At 40.5% G+C, this 26,105-nt stretch overlaps 1 protein-coding gene across 1 annotated transcript; it reads right to left on the bottom strand.

Annotated features, from left to right (window-relative positions):
* Positions 1–121: 121 nt before the first annotated feature.
* On the bottom strand, positions 122–24,942 carry gpat2 (glycerol-3-phosphate acyltransferase 2, mitochondrial; the record flags this gene model as incomplete). The annotated part of the gene is made up of 22 exons (XM_053421079.1): positions 122–629; positions 3,015–3,070; positions 3,447–3,515; positions 3,715–3,835; positions 6,160–6,282; positions 6,687–6,764; positions 7,406–7,590; positions 9,550–9,653; positions 9,776–9,936; positions 10,193–10,263; positions 10,391–10,521; positions 13,985–14,067; positions 14,658–14,756; positions 15,932–16,111; positions 18,160–18,259; positions 18,551–18,684; positions 19,644–19,743; positions 20,977–21,099; positions 21,527–21,637; positions 21,717–21,787; positions 22,113–22,223; positions 24,853–24,942. Coding segments are annotated over 22 exons (2,418 nt in total), but the record flags the coding sequence as incomplete, so codon positions are not given.
* Between the last annotated feature and the right edge of the window lie 1,163 nt (positions 24,943–26,105).

The raw sequence follows: 26,105 nt of genomic DNA, 5'->3' as shown, positions 1-26,105 counted from the left end.
TCCAGGAGGGGGAATTGAATGTTTTCCTCTAAAAGGCTTCACCTCAAGTACGAGAAACTCACTCTCTCTCAAGTGTTGAATTTATGAGGAAATACTGATTTATTTTTAAGGATCCATCCGTCAAACACTAGGAAACAAACAAGAACCAAAACATTCTCCACATGTAACGAACACAACGTCAGCAGCCTTAATTACAACGTAAACATGAAACACAAGCTGCGCTGAGCACCATCATCCTACGAGTCCTCACATCTGATTACAGGGACTTCCTAATCCCCGTCTCCTGTGGCTTTATGCTAATGCCATTACTAAAGATAAACTCAAAATCAATGTCTCATCTCTGACAAATCAAAATGCAATTAACCTAAAGGCTCGGGCGTCCCGGCTCGGCGCAGATCTTCCTTCCTTGTAACACTGAACATAAGTTTCTCTGATACTAACACAGGATGAGGTCAGACTCTACAACAAAGAGTCATGTTGAGGCCTCGAGTCCGGCTGCTCAGTTAGGCACTTTAGTTGTAGAGGTACTGTTTGATGAAGAGCTGCAGTTTCTGCCTGTTCTCTGGCGACTGGAACAAAGGACTGACGCCCAGGAAGACGCCATCCTTCTGTCGCTCCTCCGAAAGGACCTGAGGTGAAGACACACACACACACACACACACACACACACACACACACACACACACACACACACACACACACACACACACACACACACACACACACACACACACACACACACACACACACACACACACACACACTCAGGACACTTGCAAACACTGAGCCTTTTTATTCAGTCACCTTTGTTTGGACAGTGTGAGCACGCAGCTTTCCTTATCTTTAGCGAAGTACCTTTTGTACAAGGCCAAATAAAAAACACTGAGGTAATAAAAGAGATTAAAAAAAAGACCTTTCCAAAAAAGAACACATAAAAAAAGATATAAGACATAACATAAATAATACTAAATCACTTCATTTATACTTTATTTTACGAGTGCATCATTGGAAACAAATATCCTCTTTTCGATTTGCCGTTGTGATCAGAATTGTAAATCATCTGTCAAATCCTAAACACAAACAAGATTACAGCCATTTCGGATAATAACCTTAATAAGGAAGTTAATAAGAACCTCATGAGATCTTTGCAGATATATGGGTCATGCTGCTCTATTTTTAAAGACAGTGATTCCCAACCCGCAGACTGATACGACTGAGGGGTGCAGTCACTGCCTACTTCACAAAGTTGAAAGGCTGAGTGGCAAAATGTTTTTGTGCCGAAACACCCATTTAAATATTTATGAATAAAAAAAATTAAGATTTGTTGGGAGAACTTCTCCATTTTTCTAGGGAGAATAGGGGAGATTTCTCTTCACTGCTTTTTAAGTTGGTGCCAGTCGGCGAGGTCGCTCTTCTCCTTTTCACGAGTCCCCGCCGTTTGCTAAGTCTGCTCAGACAGCGATAACAGATGCACACATCTCTGCAACACAAACCATTTGCTGCCTCCTTTCTTTCACTGTATGAGAAAAGACTTAATCATAACAAATTGTCTGGCCTCATCAGAGCTTCTGCTATATCCTCAGTGGGAAGTTTTCAGTTCAGGTCATAGCCCAAACAAAGCAATATTTATCTAACTTTACTAGAATAACGCTACCAGCCAAGAATCTGTCCTCATGCATTTTCTGAAAAATACTCAATATTATAACTCACTGAGGAGATTTGTTAGCAGATACATCTGTTACAACAAATCATATTTTCTAAGCTAATTATATTATTTTGATGATCAAATACTTTCTGTTGACAATTCTTGCGATATAAGTAACTTTTAACGATAGTTGTAAAATTAACATAGTGAAGTAGAAAGCACAATATTTATTAAAGTGTAAAGTAGCATAAATACATACAAATAAAACTTGTACAAAAGTACACCGCTGAACCCAGTTATATTTTTATTTAGAGAATTTAGAGACTTAATTCCACACAGTAACTAAATTTGCTTAATGTCGATAACAGACAATTCATTTTTTATGTTTGAAATGTTTTGAAATCTAGTTCCACTACACTTGAAAAGTGTCCTTAGGGGAAAGTAGTTAGATAAAGACGTTAATAATGGGATTATAGGTCTTTAACATACACTGTATATAAAGATTATATAAAACATGAGTGCTCCCCAAAAGCGAAGCAAAAGCGTAGTGTTTGGCTGCAATATAGTTCAGAAATCCTGACTCATCCATATTAATGGAGGGTCAAGGACCAAATAAAAAATGCAAGGCATATGTCGAATGCATTTTTCTCAAGATGTCATCTCAGGTGGTTCTTATCACCCTGATGCCTGTTCAAGTCTTCATGTTTTTTTAAAAAAAATAGTTATTAATGCTATAAGAAGTGAAAAGTCATTATTTACAGCTGAGACTGACTCCTGATTGGTCAAGCTTGTGTATCGACGGGTCCTCGCTGCAGACTCTCACTCCAAATGTGCAAGATGGTAGCGTCTATCATCTACCTTCATTCTGGGTAGAGAGAAGGAGTGTAGATGCGCTCTTCATCTAGTCCATGGTTAAAATAATACCTGTGCTCTGTTTATAAGACATGAATATGAAATGTAGATCACAATGCCACAGTTAAGGCACGTGCTACTTTTTCAATTTCTGGTTTTAAATTACTTGTGTCCTTGGCCCAGTGACTACAGTTCCGATTGACATTTCCGCCACAAATATGATTGGATATGGATCAAGTCAGACTGAGTGTTGCATTAAAATCCGGTTGTATTCCTGCTGACGTTAAGAATATTGTTGAAAAATGCTGCCAGCAATTGAACGATCGTTTGCCATTTTGGGGTTTGGGGTTTTATTCACATCCATCTGGGAACAGATGAATGTTTGAGCTAAACTTTTTAGGAGTTGGAATTTGCCTAAACTTTCAGGCCTGAGTCGATATGGCCTTATTCTTCACAGACTGACATATTTAGACACACACAGACTCACACACACATTCATATAGAGGCTGTCACTCACCCCCAGGTCTATTAGTGTTCTAACTGCAGTGTGTACAGCCTCCTCTGAGCAGCTCTCTGTGAGATAGGACACAAAGGCACACATGAATCAAAAGAACAGGCAGATATCAAATATAGAAAGACCAGGTTGAGATAACAGAACAAAGCCATTTCCAGCAGGACTGAGGGGATTTTGTTTAACTGTGTATTATTGAAGGGTGTCATTTGGGTGGTTTCTGATTGTCTTATGTGTTTTTTTTTAAGAAGAAGCAGAAGAATGAGAAGGAGAAGAATAACAAGTAGAAGAAGAGGAGTTTTTGATGCGAGTGGGGGAATCTCTCAGCGTTTCTTCAGCAGTGTCTGATTTGTTACAACACACTGTATCAGTGGGACGAGGCAAGTTTACAAGCTTTTATAGATTTTCGTGTTTGTGTGTGTGTCAGGATGAGTTCACCATAGTGCTGTTTCTTCTTCTTTGCCGTGTCACACAGATGAGAGTGTATCTGAGCCACAAACTCTGTTTCTACAGCAGGAAAAACATGAAAATAAGGCATTATTCTGGACAATCTGCACAGTTATTATATGGAGAATTCATGGTTCAGCTACATGCTAATATACTGTATATTTAAGGCTGGTGAGGGTTCAACAGGTCAGTACAAATGGCACAGGGTGAAACATAGACACAATTTTTTTTAAGAAATTGTCCTGTAAACAAACTGTACCAGGCAGAGGTGAGTCTATGAGGTCCAGTGCTGTTGTGGTCCAACACAGCGCCCTCAGATGTCCAGCCAGCATACTGCAGAGGAAGAAGAGCATTTCCGGACAGAGGCTTGGCTGACTTATCTAGGAAAAGTGGACAGGGATAAAGCAGAAAATTAGCAAAATGGTGATGAAGGAAAAGTTTTTCCATTACAATGAGCAGATAGGGATACCTAAGTACATATGGTTTTGCTGGACAATTCTGTCATAAAGAAACCTTTCCTCTGTTTCAAGGGTTCAGAAGCTGGAAATCTATTCCTGCTCTGACTTCATGTATTCAGACATTTACCATAAAACTGAGCTCACGGTTGCATTTGGTCGTGAGGGAGAACAAAAAAACAGAGGATTCCTAGAAGCACTTTCTGAACAGTTCACAGTGAACAGTGTGGATGGGGCCATTATAATTTTGTTACATGGGAATGTATTCTATAAGAGCGGAGGTTAGCAGCTGCTCCTGTAGAATTGCCCTGTATTACTTGGTCCATTATGAAATTATACATCTCTCAAGGGATGGTTGCCCATACTAGTACAGCATACAGAACAGTCTGCAGCAGTTTCTCTGTGCTATCTACAAACAGGCTCAGGACAATTCTTATTTATCCTACTGTAATCCTTACAAATACAGTGATATCTGAAATCCAATATCGTCTTTAAACAAATAATGGTGTGGATATAAACGGTTTAAAAGCATCAATACACAGTAGAACTTTAAAATCAAAATGGTTCAACAAGCGGGAAACACAGATTATGACCAAAGGGCAAATACAGCAGCTACCAACAAGGCAAGAGATGCTTCTTGGCATTGTAAATAAGATAAAGTACCTTTATAAACACAAAGACAGCGAACACAACAAAAAGGAGTTTTAGAGTTCAGGTGTTAGAGCATAAATCTCCAAACTTTGAAGCTGAACAAGACCAGGCTTCTTCTTGAGAAGTTAATACTGTTGCAACTTAACATGAATCACTACCAACCTGCTTTGAGAGACCACCCCAAGTGAATTTATGCAGGCTAAGAGATAACAGGCAGTAGAGGAGGAGGAGGTGAGAGAATATTTTATATTGTTTTGTACGGAGTGTGTTCTGTCCTCATTCAGAACCTGAGCTGGGGGCAGCGGCACAGAGGCACTGGGAGAAGAAGAGTGGTTTGGTAAAAGAGGAAGAAAAAAGTGAATAAAACTGTATAAACATAGGCAAGGCTCTTCCTCTGTAGACAAAGAGGAAGTTAAAGAAAGGATTTCATGCAGCACAGAGGTGGCTTTGCTCTTTCCGGACTGGTAGATCAACTTGCTTGCAGCACAGGTTTGCATCAGAATTTATTTGGTTGTCTTCTGTGTAGTTCACTCTAGCCAGTTGCAGTTTGTTAAATTTTTTAATAAAAGCCGGGTCTCAAATAATGGCTGCAGGTAGAGGACTAGAGGCCGTGTGCATATCTCACCCCAATTCGATGGAGGTGAAGAACAGAAGCAACATTCAGTGTAGTCCACACTGAATATTTCAAGCTCTCAAATTTTTTCATAATGCAGCGTTTCAACTTGAGGGATCAAAAAAACAATCTTCACACTTACACTCACAAGATATGAAAGTGCTTCGGGCACAAGCATAGGTCAAAGGTCATGGTCATGTGAAATTGGACACTGAGACAAGTTAAATGACTTCCATGTTTGCTTGAACTACGGCAGACACCTCAAAACAAGAAAGGTTTCATGACAGTTGGTGCTTTGAATTTGTTTTTTGATGCAACAAATGCACTCAAATCAAACTGTTAAACGTTGAGTAAAACGTCTGCTCACGAGAAAAGCTCCTCATGATTTGAAAATTCTCTCATTTGATCTGCTGAAAATGAGAAAAAAATGGATGACTGATTGATAACGGTGATTTATCCTTTTATTAGTGGTTCGATTAAAGTGTTTATCCAATCACGTCGCTGTGCTTTGATTGTTGCTCTTTGTTAGATGCGGTTCAGGTCCTACTTTGACTGTTACGACTCTTGAAGCTGTCACATTAATGTCACTTTGCAGCTTTATTGTGACAGATGCACGCGCACTTTGAGCTCTGCCTGCCTGGTCCCTTTGGAAGTCGGTTAGCTTTCTTGTGTTGCTTTGGAAAATCACATACAACAGTCATGACAGTTCGTCTTCTTTTAAAGCCGACACAAACCGCTAATACTGCTAATTGGCATTCAAGATACGCAACTCATTTGTGTAGGTGCTTTTGTGATGGAGATTTAGTTACTTCAAAGTTCCTTTTCATGTGGTGTGTCTTGTATTTTTCTACGTGCCTCATAAGCAGTCACAGAGGGTGCCATCTATTGTGGGTCTGCCCCTTGTGGAGTGTTCCTCCCTTCATGTAACCTCTGGTGCTTCTCTGAGGCATGTGAAGAAGCCTGAGGGGGCTCAGCAGTGTTTTACCTTGTAGGAGCGCAGGTCCTGCTCATCACAGTCAGAGTCGCTGTGATAAGGGTCGTCAGAGGTGGTCCAGGTCATAGTGCCCTCTTTCTTCCAGAAGTCACAGATGGGGACATCTCTGGGAATCTATACAGGATTGATGGTATGAAGATAAAACTTGAATATAAACAAGTGCCTGCTGTGACCAGAGACAACAGTATGAGAGCGGCTGGAGTGAAACCCAAACAGTGAAGATGAGAACTGGATACATAAAGAAGAAAACAAACTTTAAAGCTCTGTAAAGATGAGCACAGCTGCAGATTCATGTGATAATTCTCTGTGGGTTTTGAATAATTGTTAAACTCATTTATTTAAGAAAATGCTTTGATTTCCAAAAGCTGTTGGATGCAAGAAGTGAAGACACTTTAAACATATAAAAGTCTGAACATTTTACTGGATCAATCTTGAGGCAATTGTATTTTCCAAAACAATACTTTGTCATGTTTGAAAAACTACGTTTGGACATTTATTAAAAAAAAAGGTCTTCTTACTTCTTCCATGATCAGGATGCCACAGCGTACCAGACTGTCAATGGCGTCCTGAGCAAAACTCTGGGATGACTGACAGGGCTGGAGAGAGAGAGAGACAGAGAGAGGACAGCTGAGCTCAATGGAGAAGACAGGTTTGAGGCACAAACAGCGTCAGTCTGTCCATCAAGCAATCGAGAGGAGTGCAGAAACAGACAGCTGGCAGAGCGCATGAGGTGTGTAGCAGAGATGTAGCAGAGATCAGACGAGTAGAATGAGAGATGGCCGCCAGGGGGATGAGAGCAGGGGCAAAATAAAGAACAGGGTGAGAAGCGTAGCTGCCAGCAGAGGAGATAAGAAAGAGCTGCTGCTGAAATAAAAGATGAGCAAACAGAGAAAGAAATGGTGCTGCTGGCTCAGATTCAGCCCTTGAAGTCAGTCTGATGGAGCATGTAAATAAACAACCACACACACACACACACACACACACACACACACACACACACACACACACACACACACACACACACACACACACACACACACACACACACACACACACACACACACACACACACACACACAATCCAAAAGCTCTCTCTGCCTGAGATAGAGGCAGTAGAGCAGGATGAATGGCTTTTCAGCTCCATTTAACATCCACTGAATGAGATATACTGTGTGTGTGTGTGTGTGTGTGTGTGTGTGTGTGTGTGTGTGTGCGTGTGTCATGAACTCAAACTCACTGGCATGAAGCCCGGAGGCAAGAGGTGGCAGAGCTGCAGGGCTCGCTCCGTCAGCTCAGACTGGCAGAGCACCACATCAAAGTCTGTGTCACCTCCGACCTCCACACCGTCCATGCTGTCGTTCCTCCCCCCGCTGCCGACGCCACTGACGGCCACCTCGCACAGCATGGCAGACACCGCGCATGCTAAGGACAGAAACGCAACATCTGACCATTTGCTCCGATTCATAATGCACATACTGTGGGAAAAGTGGGTCTATATTGAGCAAACTATCCTAAAATGACACTTGACATAGCCTTTGTGTGATGTACGATTTCCGCCATTTCATTTACACAAGTTTATGTCTTTATTTATACTTTAAATCCCCCATTATCCTACTTTGATGTGCTGGTGGGAAAGTCTTAACATCCTGATCATTCATGTCCATAAACACAGCTGCCTTCACACTCAATTTTATCACAATGTAAAACCTGCAAGAGAAATACTGAACACAAATCCTGTTGCGGGTTGAGGCGAGTGTCCTCAAATCAGTGTTTATTTTATGGCAACTCATAGTTTCAATAGAACAGATTTAACTTATTTTTATCACTCGACGTTAGCCCCCAGTCTACTGCAAAGAGGCTTTAAGCAGTAAAAAGCCCATTGCCCACCAGCTTCACTTCCAAAACCACCAAACAAATCGAACAAGGAATAATGAGTCACACGGAAGCAGACTAATTCCCAAAAAAGGTTTGTTGTTCATAAACAACAATGCTTTATTTTTAACTCCACTAGTGACGTACAAGTCTTTCTATGCTTTCACCCAAATCTGCCTGCGACCATGTTGTCTAGAAACAGAAGATACAGATATAGTAGGTTTTTGCTTTAAGGACGAGTGAATATAATATAGAGTGAAAATTAAGGATCTAGGCTTCCCAACATTACACATTACCATATATTACTCATATGTATTATGCTGTTCTCCAAAACCTTCGGCCAGACAAGACCGCCAAAACTGGGTGATTCCGAAAATCCCTTGATTAGGTTCAGTTCCAAAATTTCTAATTTTCTGCGATATCTGCGTGTGGCAGCTACAGTGTGGTTAGGAAAAGATTGTGGTTCTGGTAAATTAACGATGATTATATTATAGTTAAATAAAATAACAAAAACACTTGGGAAAGGTTCGGGAAATCATCAACTCTAGAGTTCCACATCCACTGAGTAGATTTGTATTTAACAGCTTCCACACAAAGACAAACTAATAAAACAGCCATAAATATTAAAACATGAAGGTCCTCTTCCCTCAAAGGAATGAGATTGCTTTGGTGTTTATATGAAAACACGGATATACTGGTTTGCAGAGATGACAATCCTACCTTTACATATAACCCTTTGGTGAGTGTGATTACAAGTCAGCCGGTAAATTGAATGGCTCTGAGGTATATGACATATCAAACAGTTTATTACGAATCGGAAAAAATACAGGATATCGCCCAAATAGTACGGATTGAATGATGAGTTTTCTGTTGTTAAAGGACAGGGAAGGTCCTCTGTGTTGATTGCATTTTTTATATATTTGGAGCTTTTAATCAATAAAACAGGTTTGCAAATCATTAAAACTAATGTCACATGGAAAAGGGCTGGTTTTGGAGTATCTGAATCTTGCTGCTGAAAAATTGTATTCTCATATATGTTTGCTACCTGTCTTCAAAAGATAACTCTCCTGTTACAGGTGTAGAAATTCATTAATGAGGGTTTTGCCAACAGTCACTACACGTCACACTCGTTGACAAATGTTGAAATTTAGAAGAAAGGTACAAACAAGAATTGACAGAACAAAGAGTTCAAACCAGCTGAGGGATTTCAGTGCCACTAATGATCTGTCATCACTTTTTTAAAGTGGAAAACAAAATCAGTTGCGTGCACAGCACCTTGACATGGCTCAACGTTTGGTCTTCCTTAAACATTGAGAATATTGAGTTCAAATACTTTGAAATGTCATGATTTAAACAGATTTTCCGTCCTGACATGCCAACAGTCAGAGCCACTGCCAAGGCCTCCCACGAAAAAGAAGGTGCCTGGAGAACACAGTGTCTCCAAATGATACTTCCACTATAAGAAAGTTTTCACTGCAACAGAAAATATATGCATGAAAAGTCACTCACCACCAACAGCTTCTGATATAAAGGTGTGTGTGACAATCTGAGCCTGGAGGGCGAGGTGAAGTGAGGCATCGAGAGAGGGACGGGGAACAATAAAGAGGTCTTTCCTATGAGAAGAAGAAATGACATTAATGGAGACAGAGGTTTCACTGAAGGGGGAATTGGATTTTTGATAAGCAACACAGTTTTGCTGGGTGCAGTTGTCTGGGTTCACAGACGGAAAACCAACCTAGATGGCACTGCACCTATGACGAGGTGCGGGGCAAGCAGAGAGAGGGAATAGTGGACAACCTGCGGTAAACTCCCCCCAAAGCCGACGTCTTTGTTCCTGAACAATAGTTCCTCCGTGAGCCAGGCCACGTCACGACACAGGACAGATGCACTAACACCCTGCGGAGGAGGAGGAAGGGGAAGTTTAGCTCCAAAATCCGACGTGAGCATTAACCATCTGGTGACATTAATTAGAGACTGCTGGGTATGACTCAGGAAATCACTGTCACACTCTAATAAACTAGAACGAAAAACCAATTCTGTTTATGAGCCTCTTAGAGCACTGATGGATCCTTAGAGGGGCGGATTTTAACACCGACAGCACCGTGGGGAAAATCGCTCAACAAACACACCAACACAAGGATGATGTCTGTACCTTGTGGTGTTTGTACAACAAAAGACTGGACACCAGACTGGTGGACATCACAGCCTTGCAGGAAGTTGCAGCTAGAAAGAGAGAACACACACACAAACACACCGCGGCGGATAATCCGGCGCAATTTGCATAAAATTAAAATAACAGTTTATCAAAATTCATTTACAATTCAGCAGGGGTACATAATCCTGGGCCTACAGAAGATGAGGTGAAGGATGATGGCGATGCTGAGGTCTCTCTCTGTTGGAGTAAGCTCATCAAGTTCAGATGCATAATGAGAAGAGGTCAGGAGCCACAACATCCTCCTCCGCCCAAACACAGTGTCAGATCTTGAGAGGAAACATGAGAAGAGGAAGAGAAGGATGCAAGGATGAGTTTCCAGTTATTTCATTTTAGATTACAAACTCAATCCTCCCTCAAATTGTAATCCCCTGAAATTTGCATGAAATCAAACCCCACTTCTCAAACTCATGATTGTTTTTCCTCAATAGCTATTTAATGATTTTTTATTTCATTGCCTGCTTTTCTATTCTGTAGCTGTTATTTTGGTTGAGTCCGACATTTGATCCAGTGTAATTCTATCTCAATGATAACAGCCATACTATTCCCTTATCACTCTCTTCTCTGAATAACATTAAAAAGCATTTGACTAGAAAGGACCTGGAGTAGTTTTTAATGTGAAACACCCGTTGAATACGCAATGTATTCATCACTGCAGCTAGTAAGATAAGAAAAGACAATCCTTTATACTCCCACAACAAGGATTTTTATACAAAAGGTAATCAGAACAACGTCAGCAAAACAAGACAACCATCCTTTTCTGTTTTGTTTGTTTCAAATAATGAAACTACAAAGTTCCTAGATGAACAACTGCAAGGTTACAAATCCCAACTGATGGGGGGAAAGTACCAGTTTGTTTTTCTGCCCTATTCACTACTGTCATATTAAACCCAATTTCCTGTTTCCACGGTTTTCACCAAATCAACCAGGACTACATTTTCTCGTAAAACAGTCAATTAAAAAAACAACAACAGTTGGCCTTATGCCGTTAGAATGTGTTGCAGTAAATTGCATTCATTGTCAAGAGTTACACAACAAATCATGTGAGTCCCAGTAAAAATATTTGTTCAAGCTGGAAAAAAAGGGGTAGTAATTACAAAATATCATATGTCATAAATCATAGATCATTCATTCAGTAAGGATCAATTCATTTTTAATACAGGATTTGTCACAAAATCTCTAGGTTCAGTCTCTGGAGGGGCACACGAGTGTATTAAACCTCAAGCTGTAGGTGTTTTATGAGGTTTCTTTCTCAAGCTAGCTGCAGTAAGAGTAGGTATTATTCAAGCTTCTTAACTGTGAGAGTGAGAGAGACATTCACACAACTCTTTATTGTTACAGTATTACATTAGTAATACTGGGTTGTTCCTCCTTTTTGTTCCCATAAAAACAGCAGATTTTCGTGGTTTGGATTCCACAAGACCCTGGAAGGTTTTTCTTTGAGCTTCTGCTTCATTGTTAACATGATTACATCAGATATATCAGATGAAAATTCAGGCTGCCGATCTCCTGCTCCATCACATCACGGAGGTTTTCTGTGGTGATTCAGATTGAGGGCTCCCCGAACTCATTTTCATGAACTTAAGTTAGTGACATGGGGCCTGAAGTAGCCATTACAAGACTGTGGCCATAAAGTGATGAACATGGTCAGCAACAACACTCAGGTAGACTATTGGCATTCAAACAGTGATAAAGGGCCTAACACACACAGAATTCCTACACAGACAACAGGCTGGACTGTTAACAGAAGTTATGTTGGACCATGGATTCATGCTGTTGATGCTAAATTCAGCAAGACCATTTTCAGCCTCAGCAGAAACTTACATCAGACCAGGCAACATTTATCGAGACTTGACATGGAAAGTTGGCCGGGGGGGGGGGGGGTCAACAACTCTCCAGATAGGGAACGATCCGGAGAGGTTTCATACCTGAAACCTCCCACTAGTCATTAAGAAGTAAAGAAGCCTCTTGTATGAGATACAAGATCCAACCAGTCTGTCTGCTCTCATTTGACCTCTCTCAACAGCATCATCAGAACAGCTGCTCACTGAATGCTTTGAGTTTTCCACATCTCTCTGAGTAAACTCAAAGTCACTGAGACATCCCCCCCCATTCTCATGTGTGAAGCGAACATTACCTGAAGTACCTGGCATATACCTGTATGGTTTTATGCTTTTTGCTGCTGCCACACAATTGGCTGATTGGATAATTGCATGAATAAGCAGAAGTAGTAGTGCTCTTACTTTAGTAATCACTGCACAGCCTGGTATCAGGTTATTTCTGGCCTTGTTAATAAACATGTCCTACAGACAGCAACACTTTGCATCTCGAACAAAAATAAATAATCCGAGTGTGTGCACCTCTTTGAAATGAGACTTGTGAGTAGGGCTCTGTGATATGACTTCAAATCAATATCATGATTGAGTAACTATTATTTAATTACATCCCCACATTAATGGAGCCATTAATTACTTGCTGCATTACTCAGTGTCGGTCAACAAGAGACTCTGCTCCTCTGCTCTTTTCTAATCACTCACACACGAATTCATATTATGTTCCTGGATAAATGTTCGGCGTGGCATCTACTGCTACAATGAAGTTGAACCCATAATCTATGGGAAGGGAAATTCTCTCCTGTCTGAAGGAGTGTGTGTGTGTGTGTGTGTGTGTGTGTGTGTCTCCCCGTCCCTGTCCCTGTCGAGCCCCATACAAACTGACTATCACATTTAATAAGTTATTAATCGATGTTGTCGGACACTGATTCCAAATCGTTCCGGTCACTTTAACCCTGATGTCCTGGCTTTGCGTGTCGCGTCTCGTGTTGTGTGTAAACGGTGTGCGTGTAAAATTATGGATTTTTTTTTCAAAGTGTTTATACAACCCTCTCCTAACCCTTAAAGTAAATTAGACTTCAAGTCCTGTAGCCTACGTGTCCTAATAACTTCTGATTGGTGTCAGTGTTTATGGTTAAAGGGTAATGTGAGTGCAGGTCAGCGGGGAGGGCAGCAGGCTGGTAACTGCACGGAACGTAGTGGAAACCTGACAGGTCCTTAATGCCAGCCTTGGGGAAAGTATTACCTGAATTAACTTTCATGAGCAAAATAAAGTCGGTTAGAGGTTATAAATGTCGGTTTCAATACATTTTCTCTTAATTTTCCAGCCCTACTTGTGAGGACTTCCATTACGTAGCCCTGACATTTGCTGTATTTTTTATATATTGGCACAAAAACAAGGCTTCAAAAGCTGAAACTTAAGTATCTGGGGACCATCAGAAAGACTGTGCATGTAAATGATGTAGAACCAAAACAGCTCACAGGCTAACAACCCAGTCCATCAACCCCCTCCACCTCTCTGGCGCTGTTTCTCCTGTGTGCTGCTCTCTCTTGGAAGAAATAAACATTTTAAGAGAGAAGCATCTTTGTGCAAAGATGTTATTTTTCGGTTATCTTTTTCCACTGGCGCTGACTGTGTAACGCTGATGGTAATTGGACCGAGTCTAAGAGGATGAAAACTCCTTCAGAGCTTGCGTCATGTCTGTGCCAGATTTGTGGTTTAGAGGAAAGTTGATCGTCAAAGTTAAAAAGGAGGCAACTTTTTAATTTCACAGATGTTGGATAAAACGCAATCCACATCTGAATCGTGTTTAGGGTTTGTTCACAGGCAGTATGAACACTCACTGGAGCATACAGGTGCACACACACACACACACACACACACAGGTGATTTGACTACCTGTTGTTGAGGATCACAGGCAGCAACAGGTCCTGTAGAGGGAGCCATTCATCTACCCGGCACCTCCCTGAATCGCACATCTCCTACACACACACAAAAAGGATAATGAACGCATACACAGAGCCGCTAGGGTATTATCTCTAAATCATCCGGCAGCAGCATCACAACAATGAGGTTAACTGAGTAAGTTTGCACAAGTTAAAAACTAAGTTTGTATCAAAACATTTGATTTCATATATTTCTTCAGCTGCTCTTTTTCCTACAGTATTTCTGCCAGATGTTGACTGCACTCAGAAGCCAGTTTGCTAAATGCCTTAATCTTTACACTAGTTCAGAGGGCTGTGGTTTGCAGCGAGTTGCCTCTATATACTGAGATGTTTAATATGCTGAATGTGCTGAAATATGTCTCCATTCCAAGTAGGAAGCGTCCTAAATTTACTGGCCCAAAATATAAACTTCTGGGTCAGGATAAAGTTTAAAGAAGAGCTATTTTATTTTCGCATTTGAGAGAGAATTCGTTTTTGGGGGATTACAAAGGTCAATGTGTCTGTTGACCTGTGGAGAGGTGTCAAAAGTAAATGTAATAAAGGGTTTAAAGGGTCACAAGACAAAGAAATGAGAACCACTTTTGCCAATGACAAGTCCTAAATGACACGCTCTTCCTAACGTGCACCTTGAGAGAAAAGGGCTGCGAGAGGTGGATCCTCACACATCCTTCTGGTCTCCTCCAGAAAAAAGACAACAACCACTGAATCACAGTGCGTAGGCCAACCTGCAAGGATATACAACACAAACACACACAAATACATACGACAGAGTTAGTGATCATACTATAATAAGGTCTTGCCTTTGGGGACAACAGCCCAACAGCCCAACAGCAATACCACTAATTAGCAGATCTATGGTGAATAAGACATACCCAGTGACAGAGTGTGTGTATGAGTGGAACTGTGTGTACAGTACTGTATGTGAAATGTGTCTGAATGGCAGAACAAAACGATGAAGCAAGGACCATATTACTGTAATTGACCTAAAGTTAAACCCACTCTCCGGTGTCATAAGTGAAGAGGGCAGAACCAATGGAGGCAACTGACCACCGACTTTGAAAAAATGCAAATCTACTCGACTAAAACAAATAATATATTACGATATTAGACAAGAAAGCTGTGACAAAGACTCTCGAGCTGTAAACTGGATCACCACTGGCAGCTGCAACGATCACTACCCCACTCTGATATTCTGAGCTTAAATTTTGTCACAAATATTGATACAAATATTTTTTTAGTAGTAATTTTATGAGGGAACAGGGGAAGGCGCAGCAATACATTCCAAAATTGTTCATTAAGCCTCTAAAACTACTACTACTGTATGCAATGGAGGCTCTAACGGCTCAATTGCAATTAAAGTCTGATGTTTTTGTGAGGAGATGGCTACCTATTGCAGGATACCTCTCTAATTGAGGGGAATCCTGTGGTACGATGGAATGTCTTTACTGTCCCTTTATTTATTTATTATTTTTCACCAATCAGTCTGTCATGTATGATCTGTGATGTTGTCAAGGAATGTTTGTGTTTCTCTTCAATAAAAACAAAGTTTAAAAAAAAAAAAACTACTACTACTAATAATATGTATTTTCAGTTTCTGTCTGCAATGTTCCCTTAGATGTAAATACAACTTTCACAAGATTACTTTTATAATGAATAAAACTTAAAACATTGCAGCAGCCACTGTTAACCTTGATAGTGAGCTGGATGAATAACTGTGGCAAGCTACAGTAACTGACTTGTTGTTCTTAAAACAGCAACATGCACCTGTCCCTCACACCTCATACAGTTTTCTTACCTCACGTCTTTTCCTCTTCCTCTGAGGCACATCTCACAGTTTGAAAACCTTGCTTTAAATGTAACCTGTTCACTTGATGGCTCTTGTTAAGAGTATTAGTCTCACCTGTATGCTCGTTTTGGGCAGACAGTCGTAGGAGATGCCCACAGGGACCAGACAGACATCAGGGACATGTCCTTCTTTGATGAGCTGTCTGATGCGAGCCAGCCACTGGCCACCTTGGCCAGACTCTGATGACACACCAACACTAATCGCCTGGCCCTCATGTAGCAGCTCACGTACCAGCTGAGCAGAGAGGAGAGAGAAGGGGGGGGGGGGGGGGGGGGGGCAAGGTCTGAAAAGTCCTGGCAGTAGGGGGGCAATCAACATAAAATGCCTGCCTTCTATTTTTTTTTAAATATACATAGACAATAAAAACAGCTGCGGGAGGAGAAGTCAAAATTCATGAAGCAGATGGAATAACAAGCAGAAAGAAAAGGGACTGCGGGGGACACTTCATGAAATTCAAAGATATTTCCTTTTCCCCATCGATGTTTTTCCCTCACAGACAGGAGGAATTCAATTACCATTGAACAGCAGCTAAACAGGCCTTTACTCAATAAACAATAAAGGTCTATTAACATTGAAATACAACCAATAAAGAAGCCGGCTTTCTCACGCACAGCCAACATGCTTCTTCACACAAATGGTCAATGGAAAAAAAACATAATTGCTGCTTCAGTCATAAACAACTTGTTCATGTTCCACTGCGGCTGAAGTCTTGTAGATTAATCTCACACTGAGACATTTCAGTGAGCTGTATAGCACAATATTGATCTTAATGAAGCCAGTAACTCCTCGAAATGATTTACATCGTCAGGTTAACTGATACAAAGGACAAATATCTCTATAGCTAGACATAAAGGCAGAGTAGCAATGATGAACAGACATTGATTATTGACAAAATCAAGTTAATAGAGGCACTTAGACAAAGGGAACAAGGAGGAAAACTGTGATACATTCAAAAGAGGGAGCCATTAACACATGAAAATCTCCCAAATAAGAGGAAAACACAAATTACCATCTGATAAACACTGACACAACCTCCTCAGACCCTCCAAGCTCAAACAATCAAACTAACCATCGCTATTTATCTTTCTCCGCCCTCTCCTCATTGCTTTGTTGATCCAGAAAACTCAAAAGCTGCAATCTCTGTGGTGAAACTCAAGCCCCTTGGTAATTTCAGAAGGAATAGAGTGTTAGATGAGGCTGGGAAATGAGTGAGAGGGGGAAAAGACAGCTCCTATTCTGATTGAGGGGCTGAGTGTGATAACACTCAACCATCGAGCGCGAAGAAAAGCGTGCAGACGTGAGGAAGAATCCATTGAACTGAATGCACAAGCAAATTGGAAGAATAGGTATCTTTAGCTTACCATTCAATTTTATACAATTACCCTCTGTGGAAAATATTAGCATTATGATTTGTGATTCATGACCCAGTGTTGCACTCCTGTATACAAGACTATTGTTGGTTGCATTTCGACAGCTAATGAGGAAACACTTTAGCTCCAACAGCCTGAATGACTTCTACCAAGAGGTTGCTTTTATGGTTGGCGACTCTGAGGAAGTCGTACACGAAACCCAAATTAACTTTTGACTGCTGAAGGGGGCATTTACAAATGTGGAAACAGTTGTTGAAAACCTTCTTTGGCTGAAGGAGCTTTGCAAAATGTGTGGATGTAACTGTATTTAAGTTCATTCTCATCGGGGTTGGAGACAACAAATTGGAAAAAAGAAACTGTGTTGTTGATATGCATCACCAGACACAAGCTCCATTCCAGGTCGACATTTAAATGAGCTCAGTGTTTGTTCTCCAAGGGGGTTTTCAGAATCCTGTATATTAATAAGTGTGTTTTTACAAATAAGGAATGTATTAGGAGGTAAGTTAATAGTAATGTTAATACAAGGAGAAAGAAAATATGCTTTATATATATATATGACATAAAAGTAAAAAAAAATTATTGTGAAAATGTGTGTATTATATCGGTACGAGTCCAAAGAGGATTCATATCTTAAAAAAATTATTTTAGATTTCTTGCTATGCAATAGAATCTCAGCATCTATCGGATGGAATAGAAATAATAGATAATGCAGAGAAAATAATTTCTAATAAATAAAAGAAAGTTTATGGTTAATTCTTCTTTTCTCAATTAGATCTACAGATATGTTCTTCTTAATTTGATTGTATCTAAATACATGTTAAATCCAAAAGGGAGTAACACAATTGAATCTATTGATCAGTATGATCACCAACAGATTCCCAATAAAGGCGCGATAAACGTCAGATTACTTACAGAGGTCATGACAGGTGAGTACAGTCGGTCCGCCTCAGCTTCCTGCTCCGTCGATGCAGACGGTGGAAGGAGGACCACGCCCACTTTCTGCAGGATTGATCTATAGGATACATTTAGGATTCAGTATCACAGACATAATGAGTTGATATTAAGAGCTTGGTGTGGTGATGCATCTTCACACTGTGTTTAAATTTAAATCAACTGGACTAAATATGGTGCTGCGAATGTACAGTAAGTGATAAATTCAGCATCTCAGTGCTGGCAAACAAAAGGGTGTCTGCATTATTGTGTGTGTGTGTGTGTGTGTGTGTGTGTGTGTGTGTGAGAGTGTTTTTTTGTTATCTCAGTGCGACTTACCTGGAAGCTTCTATGTGGCTTTGTGTGATTTTACCTGAGGGGCGAGCTGTAAACCTGAAGAGGACAAACAGTGTACGGGACTCTCAGGTTGTGACAGAAGAGCACCAGAGGGATGAGGGCACAGTCCACGACGCTCTGACGCACGTAAACATAAACCAGCAGAGATCCCTGAATTACAGGACAGGGGAAGCTTTAGATTCTTCACATTGCGTTTCATAATGGCAAACAAAAGTTGACTGTGCTGTCTTGTGCACAGATTAAGTTTCTGTGCCCCTATATTTAATCAATGTTATAATAAAGCTTCAGATAGTATCAGTGGACGGGATCAAGAAAATACATGTTTAATTTAAAAACAACTCAAATAAAAGTAGTTAGATGTCAGCAGAGAGATATGTGGGGAGGGTTTTAGACTGAGGAAGCCTTCAGGGATTCATTCCTCAAGGTCAAAAACAATGCTGTCATTCTGTACATGGTCTTTCTACTGCACCATTCAATTATTTTTCATTAAATACATTAACATAAAGAGCTACAAACGCAAACTCAACTGTATATCGAGTGAAGTAAATGATTTTGAACAAATACAAAATAATCTAGGAGACAGGACAGTGTAGAGAGAAACATTGAATCTATATATAAGACGACCAACTGAATATCATCAGCATCTGTAAATTATTTTCCTGGGGAATTTGCCCTTAAATCTGTCACGACAGCATTTCATTGAGATCTATTCATGCTCATCTTGAACCAGTGAAACAGTGGCCTGGCCCAGTTATTTACTTGTTTTTGGTTAGTCAACCATGTAATTAAGAGTTGTGTATTCTTTACTCACATAATTAAATACAACAAGGAAAGTAGGAAAAAAATTAATTAATTAATTGAAAAAAACTTAGAAGTGTAGCTGTTTACCATCTCATCAGATGACTGAGCATAACCACGTCCTGAGCGAGGATGTGTGTGGAGCCAAAATATCAAAGTGCCTAAACTATGTCCAAATAAAAACGGTATCTTCCATTCTCTGCAGGAGGAGCTCACAGTCTTTGCAGTTATGACATATTCATATATTTATGAATTCAAAAGTGAGAACCTTTCCTCTACATATGCATGTGTATGTTTACTGATACTTGTACCTCTTGCGAGACTCTGTGCAAATCGGGCAGATGGTTGAGGTTAACTTGAATGCTGTCAAATAAGGAAGAAAACATCTTCAGCATCACCCAGCCCACGAATCTGCATAGAATGTGGAGAGATGTAAAGATGGGGGAAAAAAATGTATGACTTGAGAGAGAGGGCAATAAAAATAGCCTGTCGAGCAAGAGAGGGTGGAGTTAAGTGTGACAATATGTAAATGAGATAGATGGAAATTAAACAAAATGGGGATAATAGGGATTCGGATGAGAAAGAAAGTGATGTCAAAGGGAAGAAGCAGACAGAAAGGGATTAAGAACGGTGCGTGATGATGACAACTGTAGATGGAGCGATAACCCCTGATACAGAAGTTTCCACTCAATTTCTAGTCATTCACATAATTTCCTGCATGGCTACAGAGAGAGACTCTGACAGAGAAATACCACCTGACTTCTATTTTAAGTATAACAGCGCGCATGTCTTTGCCTGGAGCGACAAAGTCTGTTACATGCCCTTAACTGCCCATAGAAGAGTTTTCTTGCCTCAACAACTGTCATCTTGAAAGGCATACTAACTCACTGGGTCACAAATCACAAGAAATCACTTAAAATGTTCAAAAACACATTAAACAAGATAAATCAGGTTATTTTAAGATGTTTGCACCATTTATGGTGTGATGTTTTGTTTGTAACTGAAAAACAAATCGCAATTTGCTACAGCGATTGCAGTTTACATGGCTCCTGTTCGATAGCAATGGCAGCTGCAGCTCCTGGGGAAAGAGCTGGACAAACAGTATCCTGTAAATAATAAAAGGTGTTTTGATAAAGCTCCCATCAAAAGAGCAGTTCTCAAGTTTCTCCCAACTTTCAGACTTTTTCAAAATTCTGTTAACCTTTGACTTATGCCCCTTGGTTCCCACTGAGGAAGTAAATCTTCAGAAATAAAGTATAAAGACAAAAAGCTGCAGATGTGGTGATCTAGTGAGCAGCCATTAAAAATCCTATTACCACAATGTAAGGAACTGTTTGGACAACCTATGGCACAAATGAATGAGCTGTGTAAAGCTTTGTCTGGATACTTGTCTGTTGGTCCAATTGTTTTCATGGGAATAACTTTAAGTACAGGCCACACCATAAACATTGAGTAGCATTAAACTATCCAAAATAATCTAGTCCATTCAAAAAAACTTCCCCCGGATCTATTGGTTCAATCGCACAGATAATGTCAGATATACTGTTTTCATTTCTTGATTTCTTCTTATTGGAAGGTTAAGCAACCATCTTTTAATGTTGCCCTTTGCCCATCCGTGCCCATCCCATAAACAACCCCACACACCGTAAGAATCCAGGGGAGATGCAGGTTTTGATGGTAGGGAGGAATGGTGAGAGGAGCTTGAGCTGCCCTTGGCTGTCTTGCCCCTCAGGTGCTTCATGCTCTGCTGCTAACACATCCTTAACCCTGAAACACAGTCACAGGACAGCAGGGTTAACACCACACAAAGCCTCTCTTGTGCTTCACACAGACAAACACCCGCCTTCCAGGAGAACAACAACATCATCCCTGAGTAGAGGGGTTACATAAAGGTTAAACGCAATTACATCTAAGGAGAGACAACAACACATACAAACTGAGGACTCGCAGACAGAGATAGGGAAAGTGTGATCGCAGTCCAAACTTATCACATTTCTCTTCATTCGCTCTGCATGGACCCCATGATAGCCACATTTTCGATATCTTTGTTTGTGTCTCTTATCTCCTCCCCTCCTTTCTCTTTCTCCTTCCTGAACTGCAGGATTCTGTTTTATTTTCTGTATCTCTGCCTATCATTCATTTATTCTCCTCTGGCATCTCTACTCCTGTCCTTCTCCTCTTTCCCCTCAGGTACCTGTTGCTCTGAAGCACTCGCTCCAGTCTGTTTGTAGCTGGACTCGCGTAAACCTTGCACCCCCTCACAAACAATGCACAGCACACCCTCCGCACCAGCCAGCCTCGATACCTACAAGAGAAAACACACCACTCAGAGGAAGAAAACGTGCCTGGACGAGTGTGTTCAGGCAAAAAAAGTTTATCACTACCTGGTTTGTGTCTCGTTGACATCTAGAATGTTGTGGAAGCCAAGCAAAGAGTTTTGTCCAAACCTCTTACGCTAAGCCATGACAGAAAAAACATAATCAGACAGATGGTCGGTATTAACATCAGTCCAAAAGACATGCAACTCAAGGATCACATTAGCATGTTGCTCATCGATGAAAGCAAGGAACCTAAACCAGGCTCGCATCACAGGTCAGTACTTATTCAGTTAACGAAATAATTTGTTTAACAATATTTTGGACTTTGACGAAAATCAACAGCAACAAGTTTGTTGGTTGATTTAAAAAAAGCTGCGTACCTCTCTCATTTCAATAGTTTCACTTCCTGCCTTGCCTGTACTCTCTTTTCTCTATCTAACCTTCTTTGGCAGCAACACTCACCAGGCTGTCCGGGGTGCACTGGTGGCAACACTGGCCCACAACTGGTCTGTACTTGCCAAGACATGGAGGTACAGTGATCCGCCTTTTCTTGATCTTCAATTCCCATGACAACTGAGAGGAGAAAAAAAATGTACAAACGTGAAGACTGCAACCACGTCCATGTAGGCAAGGTACTTTAATGGAATAAGATCATTACTCACGGCCGTGCATCTTTATATCCAAATTAATTACACACACTAAATCAAACTTTAAATAAATTGACCATATGTAATCAAAATAATCTGTAATCAAGAGATAGTTGTAAAGTTGAGATGTGAAGAAAAGTTATAGAACCTGCTGTTTCACAGTAGATTTAATATTAGAGGGAAATCTGATCACAGACCTGCTGCATCTATACACATATTTACAGCAGCCAGCCAAAGAACAAATAAACATATTATCTGATCCGAGTAACCTGATCTCTAGTGTGCATGAAAGAGTACCATCTAACAAGTTGACAAATAATGGCAGTGTCGATAAAATTGTATCTTAATTAGCGGGAGCTACATTGGATTTCATCGTCTCTTCAGGGGATGTAAAGGCACTCGAGAATTGAAAGAAAGAAAAAAAAGCCAGTTTAAGTGCTCAGATTATTTGCTCTTGATTTCATAATTTTTGTTATGATTCCTGTGTTGCTGCGATTTGTTTAACTCTATATCCATGGGAGCACATAATATCTTGCAGTGCAGTACTGTAAATATGATACAGGGCCCATATGGGACCCAGTGTCAGGCAAACAGTGCATGTGAGGTATTAAGCGATGAGGCACTGAAGCACAGGAGAAACTGCGCGTGTTCCAGTCAACCAGACTGAAGATCTCTTACAGCAGCTTGACAGCTGGTCAGCTGTGCAAATATGTGTGTCACGTGACAACAGCAATGATACACATTCATTGACAACCGCATGACATTGACATCAACAATGTGTGTGTGTGTGTGTGTGTGTTGTTGCTTCATCTGTTAGGAGTCAGACTAATTACACCGTTTAAATCAAATCAGCTAATGAATGTCCTACAATCAATGAAACCTTCTCCTGTTTGACTGATGATGAGAGATTCCGGTAAGATAAGCACCCGTGTTAATCAGCATCCTCACCAACAATGTCCAAAATGTCTAATTTAAGCCAAAACATTGCTTTAATGACTAAGCAAGAATCTAACTATCAATAATTTAAATGACTATACCGGTTCAGAGGAAAGGAAATAAAAAGGGAGTAGCAGAAACAGAGAATGAATGATCAGAGTGAGATGAGAACATTTTTATCACTCTAGTGTTGAAGGGCAGATTGATAATTTTCAGGTCTGTCCAAAAGGACCACACAGGTAACTGTATGTGCTTAAACTTGCATTACTGACAACCATTTCACAATTCATGCAAATGGCACATCGATTTTTCAATAAACTTTTACAACCTTCCAGGCGACCTCTGGATAAAGTTTGTTTTAGTATGCTATTAAAATTAGTTCACAGAGGCTTGAAACTTGCTCAACGTAGCAAATGCATCATAATGAAATGCAGCGGTGAAAAGTTATTTAGTTTTAATAGTGTTGAAATTGAGGAATGTTATGCGTCAGATGGTGCATTCATGTGTTGACGTGACGGTCGGATTAGAGAAGTTTAGTGGCCACAAAGAATTGCATTCAGGAAATGTGGTGTCAGGAAATTCAACGGAGAATATAAATGTTACCAGATAAGATAAGACTGTAGGAGAAGTTGAAGTTCTGCAAAGTAGTGACGCTTTTAATGCCAAAGCACACAGCAAATGTTACTGCCACTAACAATTGTAGTCTCCCATCCCTGACAATGGAAGTGCATTAGAAAGGAGTCTCTTTGTGATTATATCTGCCAGTTTGTTTAGCTTGTTTGGTTTTTAAAGACCATAAGATGTGTATTAAAAATGGCATCCAAATATTTAAGCTATCAAATGTTCACCTCTCTATCTGCTTCTTTTGTAAATGTCGACCTCTTGAGAAAACCACTTGAGTTTTAGACCATTCTTACTTTGTGCCAAGCTATTTCTTTAAGAAATTTTGGAAAACATTGAAAGCTATCAGAGAAACTTTGTAAAATCTGTTTGTGAATCCAAAATGCTGCTCCCAGATCAATTTGGAGCTTTCAGACAGTGTTAGAATTCCAATATGTAACTGCTGCGATAACCCACATCCACTCAAATGAAAGCCTAAGGTTAAAAAAGTTTGATTGACTGGCAAAGACAAACAGAGCTGCATTTTCAAAAGTCAGGAGCAGTGTAGAGGGATGAGAAAAGCCGATGGTGAACATCTGCTCTCACACACCTTATTACATACAGATTGTAGCACCATGATTTTTCCACTGCACAATCTGACTTGCCCCAACCAGATATTGTACCGTACTAGACTGCACAACGTGACATGCACCGAACGTTTGTGGTCTAAACATGCCTACAGGGTCCATCTCCATTATCAACACACAAGACATGAGACTGGTGTATTTTCATTTAGTTATGAAAGAGAACGCTTCTTAAAATGTTAACATACTATTAACAAAATGTTCAATGTCTCGCTGATGCATCACATCTTGTGATTCATTAAACGACAGAATCAAGCACATGGGTGCGTACACTGTGCCTGTTCTCTTGTGACTGTGGAGAACAAAGAGTTTGAGATTAGTGAACAGGGAGTCAGTCAGAGAGGACAGTGGGAGAGATGCAGGCTGTGCTCTTACTGCAGGTCTATTATGTTGATTTGATAGAGGGACCATGTCTTTGTCTATCCCGTCATTCTTCTCCTGCACCATGGTGAGCCTCCTGCAGTTTCACCCACAGACCTACCAGAGAAAAGAGCGTACGATACAGCGTCATGTTAAAACAGGGGTTTCTAACATTGTGTTGGATAATAGGGGTTGTTCTCTGAGCATGTGAGTGTGAGTGGGCAGTCACATTCATATGTGCCCAAATAGAGATTGTTCTCTGGGCACATGTGAATGTGAGTGGGAAGTAGAGTTCGGGAGCATTATTAAACAAACCCCACTTTTCAGAAACAGCTCCATAACTCCAGTTTAAGAAAATAAACAAATCCACTCACACAAACACAATCTCAGTGGGACATAAAATTTATTTCATCCACTGTTCCTTTGCAGCAGAGGGTCAGCAGCACTCACCGATCTATCTCCCAGTGCCTACAGCTCCAATTTCATCCACCTAAACAACACTTTCTTCCTTCCACCACCACAAAGTTCTCTGAAATTCTTGACCTTCTGTCTCATTCTTTTCAAGTTAAGGGAAAATAGCATCTTGCTGCTGATTTCCTTTGTCTTAGCTTCCTATTATTTCCTCTTGGCAAACTATAAAGTTCTCTGCTCACGTCTGTATGCAGGTGGGAATGAAACAATGACAGAGCTCCCATTAAAGGGTTAGACATTCAGAGGAACTCCCAGGCTGTGCTGGGCAACCTGCAGGTGCAGTGGGGCAGGCACACGCTAGTGGATGATAAATTGTTAAAACCAGGGTACAGAGCAATCAGATGAAGAAAAACCTCGTATTAAACTAATGTTCCCTAGCCCATGAAAGTCAGTAATGAGAGGTGGGAACACAGGTCACAGTGTAATTCGACTAAGATAAAAAAGGTTACCTAATTGATATCGTTGCATCTCAAAAGAGTAATCATCTCTGGATTTAATTCAGTGCTCACCCTCCAAAGAGAAAATTACATCAAAGCCAACGTTCCCCTTAGTTTTATGAAAGCCTTTGTTTCTGCTACAGACGGATGAAGTTGTCATCTTGTCACATCAACTCTCTTCAAATAAAATTGTCTGCTGTTACATCCGTCAGATTCACCAGTGTCGCTAGGTTCAATGGGAGGCTTTTCCTTTAAATCTCCGTCCCACACTGCCCCATTAAAATGACTAATTAAAACATAAGCCTTCCGCATGGGGAGATGCTCCATTTCAACTAGCACCAGTTCCCACATTCATTACCA

Source organism: Pleuronectes platessa, chromosome 4 (genome assembly GCF_947347685.1).
Source record: "Pleuronectes platessa chromosome 4, fPlePla1.1, whole genome shotgun sequence".
Taxonomy (NCBI): domain Eukaryota; kingdom Metazoa; phylum Chordata; class Actinopteri; order Pleuronectiformes; family Pleuronectidae; genus Pleuronectes; species Pleuronectes platessa.
Note: the sequence above shows the minus strand (reverse complement) of the source record. Positions and strands in the feature narration are given on the sequence as shown.